Source organism: Arachis ipaensis, chromosome B3 (assembly GCF_059453495.1).
Source record: "Arachis ipaensis isolate K30076 ecotype BB chromosome B3, ASM5945349v1, whole genome shotgun sequence".
Classification (NCBI taxonomy): domain Eukaryota; kingdom Viridiplantae; phylum Streptophyta; class Magnoliopsida; order Fabales; family Fabaceae; genus Arachis; species Arachis ipaensis.
The window spans coordinates 10,924,282-10,930,616 of record NC_142438.1 but is presented as its reverse complement, the minus strand read 5'-3'; the positions used below and the strand labels follow the sequence as shown (position 1 = coordinate 10,930,616).

The following is a 6,335-nucleotide window of genomic DNA, read 5'->3' as shown; positions in this document are numbered from 1 at the left end:
ATTATTATTATTATTAATAACAATAAAATATATACTATAAGTTGACATGCAGCGCCATACAATATACTGGAAATGATCACAGCTTTTCATGCACATTCATTATTTGGAATTTCTATTGTCCTATGTAATTATATAAGAGAAATAATAAGTGAACAAACTATTTTTTTTATTATGTTAAACTAAATATACCATTTTTAAAATGCGAATATTCTTGTTTTATTTTTTGGTTATCTACAGATTTTTTAATTCGATAGGTTAGGGATTAATTTGACATAAATTGAGTTTTATTTAAGAATTTACTGTTAGACACTAATAAGAATTCTTACATACACAAAACAAAATTTAAATTGCTGATATTTATTTTAGCGAATAAGTGAACTAATTACCGCACTAATCCAAATTGGGTGAACATTCTTGTTTTAGACCATTAACAACATAAAATTACCACACAAATGGCTAAATCTTCTGTTGCTGTTCACAATGGGTGAGAGAGTATAAGCCATTTTTTATATTTTGGTCCGAAAGGGCTTCTTAGTTTTAGTTTGTGGTCGTAAAATGGCTTCTGAACTAATATCAGTATTACAGAAAGTGGCCCAATCTTGTTGTTTTTCTTGATCATGAAAGCCCATATAATATATGGGCTGGGCTACTATGTATAGTACTTTGCTATTGTTAAACGTTGTGGCCGGAAAAGAGAAAGCCTGTCCATATAGGCATATACTAATTAACTCAGACCCAAAAATATTCTAATTAAGAAGTTTATTAGATTCTTTAATAGTGAAAGATCCCGAAAAAAAAATCTTTATTTAGTGTAATAATTAATTTGTAGAAACAGTTTCTCTTGGAGGAATAAATTTGAGAGTTTAATTTTAATAAATTGATGAGATAAAAAGCTTTATATATTGAAACATAGTTATACATTTAGATAAATTTAAAAAGTAGTATCAATTTTTTTCCTCAGTTTTGCTTATATTTAAACTAATAACTGCGATATTTTTACTAAAAAGTATTGGTCCCCTGATAACTCAAATTCTTTTATTGTAAGTTGGTAATTATTAAATTGATGTACGAAATACCATTTTGGTAAACGCACTAAGTGGTGTGAATGTCTTGTTAACTGTCAAATAATCCTTAAGGCTTAAGTTAAAATTTTAAATTTTAATATATTAGTTACTCAATGGCATAGAGATTGATGTTAGCACGTATATTTTTCTCAAGGTAATATTTTTCACATAAACAAGTATCTAAAAAATAGAGAGGATGAAGTTTTCCAAGGTAATCTACTTTTATTGTTAATTTAATTTCTCAAGGTAGAGGGTATATAATTATATATAGTCCTATATAATATACCACAATAATAATAACAATGAATGAAATTGAAACTTAGTGTAGTATATAACTAACTATATACTGACTAGTATTCTATAACTATGAATAGATGAGAAATATATATATTTGTTGATGTCATGGCCAAGAACCATCATCGCAAGTGGCACAACCTTCTTGAGCAATGTCAGTGATTTGAACACCAGAATCATAGATGACACCATTTTTCCAATCAGCCGGAAGAACCTCCTTCTGTGCCCAAATCCACTTCCCATCAAAACCTGCCGTTACAACCAACCTTAACTGCAATGCCCCTTCTGGAACCCTGCTTGTGTCCCACACCGCCCCATGATTTCTGCTTAAGAAACTCCAGTTTGACGACCCAACCTACGTTACAGACACATAAATAGTTATATCTCTAACCGAAGTAACATTGTGTGAGTTGATGTTTTAATGAACATGTAATGTAACGTACCTTAGCTACATCAACGGCTACAATGTCAGTTTGACCACCTTGATACAAAAATTTAATAGCCAAGTAATTTGGCTTCCTGCTTGATTCTTCAACGCGAACAGCCAGGTTCTTGTTTTTGTACTCACAAGGTACCCTGCTCCATTAAATTCATCCATAAATAAAACAAGTAAGTATTTTAATTAAGTCAAACTTAATTGAAATATTTCTAAATCTATACGATGCTTGAACGTCCATAGCAAATCTTATACTATACACAATACACCGCATTATATAATATTATGTAATACAACATAGAGACATAGACCGTTGCTGTTAAGTGTTACTAGAATAAAATAATTTTTGAAACTATGGTCCACCATGGATGTTCGCTTTTTGCGGTGGGCCGGTGCCAGCAGCCCCGGTAGGTGAGCACTGGGGACATTCACAATTTCACATACCAAAACAAAACGAAAAAAGTATAAAATATTATCTTATCCAAACTTATGCATAATAATTAAAAATTATTAAATAATTTAAAATTTTAATTTTAATATATCTAATTATATATCGTCACATCAACTGTCTTAATAGTTATAAAAAAATCAAATATAATTATACAATCCGTGAAGAATAACAACAATTAAATAATTAAAATTATTTTGATACCTTTTGTATTCAATGTCAAGAATGCCAAGGTTGAGAAGATGCTGAGCTTTTCCTTTGAGAGCCAAAGATTGAAAGGCTCTGGTGCTAAGAACAAAATCAGTTTTGTTATCTTTGTTAAGATCAGTAAGAACCACTCTGGTTCCTGATTTTGTGCAGAGCTTTGGGTCCTTGCATCTAATCTGGAAGCACGCACCACAAGCAGCACCATCTCTGAAGATGGAAGGAACAGCAGCTGCAAGGTTTCCAGCACTTAACGAGAGTGCCAATTCACTATAACCACACGCCCCAGCTGCAATAATAATAATATATTCAAAGGATTAATAACACAAATGGAAATGGAAATGGAATGAATGAAAGTGATAGATGGCTAGAAATCTCACATGACAGAGCGGAGGCTTTGGAGAAAAAAGAAGCCTTGGATTGGTGGACGCAACGATCACAAGCGGTGGCAGATGAAGAAAGAAGAAGCAACAACAGAGAGAAGCGAACAAAGAAAGCCATGTCGATTTCTTAATGTGTTCATTGATGATAACATACACTCTGTTTTATAGGGAATGAATGAATGAATAAGCCACGTCAGCATCAACATTCAACAACAACGCGGCTACACAAACCATCAAAGACAAATAGTTACACTTACTTTATGACTTTTTTTTTTTATTTCACTCGGTTCTTATCTCCCTAATTCACTATAAAAAGAAATGAAATACAAAACTTTGAATGTGTTTATTAATAAATATGACTAAAATGGTAACTGTGTCTGACTTAGTGGGGTGTACTATGTGCCAATCCTAAACAGCTGTGTTATCCAGTTTCTTTAACTGCTTAGAGCCATTAGAGTGGAGTAGAGTACCGCGTAATGTAGTAGCAGTAATAACGTTTTGACTTTTGACTTTCTAATATGTTTAGCTACATTCCTTGGTGGTTTCTTAATTCTTATCTACACCTATGTTACTCACCATTTACTAATTTATTTAAGGGGGTACTTTTAATAAAGATGTTTTTATGTAAAAATGATACTATAAACTATTAGAACGATTGATATGTTTAATTAATTTATCAAACAATCAAGGTTCTAAAAAACTAAATTGGTAGAATTAGATATTTTAAAAAGTGAATTTTTTTGTATTTTATTATTTTAAATAAGTTACCTGTTAAAATAATTGTTGAGCGAAAATCAAAATTTATAAATACTAACAAGTGCACCAAATCGTTTGAGTAATACTATAGTGAGTGGATATTATTTTTACGATGATTAATAAACTGCGCAAGTAATGTTTAATGGATTATTCTAATTAAATTAAAAATTTGATTGGAAAAAATTAAGCATGAAAACAGAGAACTAAAAGAGAGTGTGCTTCATGAGTAATTGAGATAAAAATAATATGAAAAAAGATATTAAGATTTTAGAGATATTCAATTTCAGGATAAACACTTCTTGTCATCTACTTTGATCATATAGAAATGTATTGATGGCAAACCGCAAATAATCAAACTTCAATCTCTTGGTGATTCAATTTCTCTTAATCTAATAAACCGTCAATTTTTTGATCAATTAACTATAACAAGAGATTAAGCACAATTTTTGGTTTAAAGCCACACAATTCTTAAGGACTAATTCTAATTTATTTTATGTCACTTAGCAAAACTAGTTTTAGAAACCTTAAGAACTATGAGAAGAGGTCTCAAGCTAATTTCAGTGATTAATTTTTCTAAGGTAATAGAAGAATTCATGTCAGATTAAAATTATTTTTCAATACATTTTAATCATTGAGATGAAGAACAAAACTTACTTCTTGAATTAAACATCAATGCATTAATCAATAGTAGAAAAACAAAAATATTAATCCATCAAAATAAACAGAGCTCATAATCTTAACAGCGAAAAATTAGTTGTTCATGATACGAAAAACCAAAAACAATAAAGTGTAAAGTGCTCAAAGAATAGCTCAGCTGTCTTCAAATAAATTCCTCCGACTCTTTATGTTCTAACCTAAACCTAAATTTTAAATTCAAAACAAATCTTTCCTAATCAATCTAAACTAAAAGTGATTTTCTCCTTTATTGAAATTCAAAGCTTGACAATTACTTGGAGTGTCTGATATTCATTGAAATCATGAGCCTTGCAATTGGTCTTGGGCTTGAAGAGTTGGCGTGACTGATGATTTGCATCATCTACCTCTTTCTCTTGTCTAAAAGGATTATAGAATTGGTGAATTCTCATTCAATTGATGCAATTACTTGAACTAAATGATGAATTTTATGGGACATTACTTTGAAAAGAGTCTTGTTTGAATTTCAGGTGAAAATAGCAACAAAAGAGGAAGAAAGCAAGAAAAGGGAGATGAGCGTGTGTACTGGGCGTGCCACTTGATGCAAACGCCATCATTTTTACTGGGCATGGCACGCCAGCTATCAGTTCCAGGAAGCAAAGCGGGAGAACTTCAATGGGCGTGGCACGCCAGAGTAGGGCGTGGCACGCCAGTTGTCATTTCCAGAAAGAGCCCAATGAGGAGTTTCTATGGGCATGGCACGCCATTGATGGGCGTGGCACGCTAGTTACATTTACCAGAGGAGTCTCCATGAAGAATTACAATGGGCATGGCACGCCAAGGTCAGGCGTGGCACGCCAACCACAATTTCCAGAAAGGAGGCCTTGATGAATTACAATGGGCGTGGCACGTCAGTTATCTTTTCCAAAAGAGGAACTCCAAGTTTTACTATGGACGTGGCACGCCAAGAATTCTATCCAGAGAGGGATCCTTGAAGGCTTGTAAAGGGCGTGGCACGCCAGCCTCATCCTCCACAATGGACGTGGCACGCCAGGTCGAAGGCGTGGCACGCCAGTGCAACTGAGCAGAGGAAAATGGAGGAAGCACCATTATAGGCGTGCCACTTGAGTCCTGGGCGTCGCACGCCAAGCTTAAGTGCTCACACCAACTTCAATGGGCGTGCCACTCGATACTAGAGGCGTGGCACGCCAAGCTTGTGAGCCCACAACATCATTATGGACGTACCACTTGGGTCTAAGCGTGGCACGCTAATTCATTTGATTAGAGAGGGGAAGTGAAGCTCCAACAAGGGCGTGGCACGCCAGTACAAGCCTCCAGAGAAGAAGAGACAATGCTTCCTCGAAGGCGTGCCACTTGGGACTTTAGGCATGGCACGCTAAAGTAAAATATCAATGGGCGTGCCACTTGATGTTTGGGGCGTGGCACGCCAACCTTGCTCGCATCATAGGCGTGCCACTTGAATCATGGGCGTGGCACGCCAGTTCAACCTTCCAGAGGGGAGCATTCATGCCTTATAAAGGGTATGGCACGCCAGACCTAGACGGGCACGCCAGTTCAACCTTCCAGAAAAGAGATTGAAGGCTTTAGCGAAGGTGTGGCACGCCAGCACAAGTGAGCAGAGGACAAGGAGGAAGAGCATAACAAGGGCGTGACACGCCACTGCTGGGCGTGGCACGCCAGTTCTGGGCGTGCCACGCTAGTTCAATTCACCAGAGAAGAAGAAGGAAGATAACAAAGGGGGTGGGCCACTTCGAAGCTAGGCGTGGCACGCCAGGCCAGTTTCACAAAAGGAGCGTGCCACTTGGGAGTTTGGCGTGGCACGCCAAGCCAAGCCATTGAGCTGGGCGTGGCACGCCACGCACACGCCGCTCACATGCCAGGCACATGTCTCATTTTAATGATTTTTCTCTTTAGTTTTTCAATTGTATTTTCTTTTCTTTTTGTAATTTTCATTTCTAGTAATAGGAGTAGTATAAATATCCTTTGAGAGTACTGAAAGAGGGGTTGATTAGTTGGTTGGAGAGTAGGTTGTTAGCTGGGAACTTTTACTTTACACTTCACTTCATCTTCTTCCATCTCTTGTACTTTTCTATAAA

General features: G+C 35.7%; 1 protein-coding gene across 1 annotated transcript; it reads right to left on the bottom strand.

Moving 5' to 3' along the window:
• Positions 1-1,266: 1,266 nt before the first annotated feature.
• Positions 1,267-3,252, bottom strand: LOC107629583 (expansin-like A2). The gene is made up of 4 exons (XM_016332398.3): positions 2,827-3,252; positions 2,447-2,735; positions 1,802-1,934; positions 1,267-1,713 (listed from the first exon to the last, which is right to left on the bottom strand). Exons 1-4 carry the CDS (start codon positions 2,945-2,947, stop codon positions 1,465-1,467), a joined length of 792 nt encoding a protein of 263 aa, XP_016187884.1. The 5' UTR covers positions 2,948-3,252; the 3' UTR covers positions 1,267-1,464.
• Between the last annotated feature and the right edge of the window lie 3,083 nt (positions 3,253-6,335).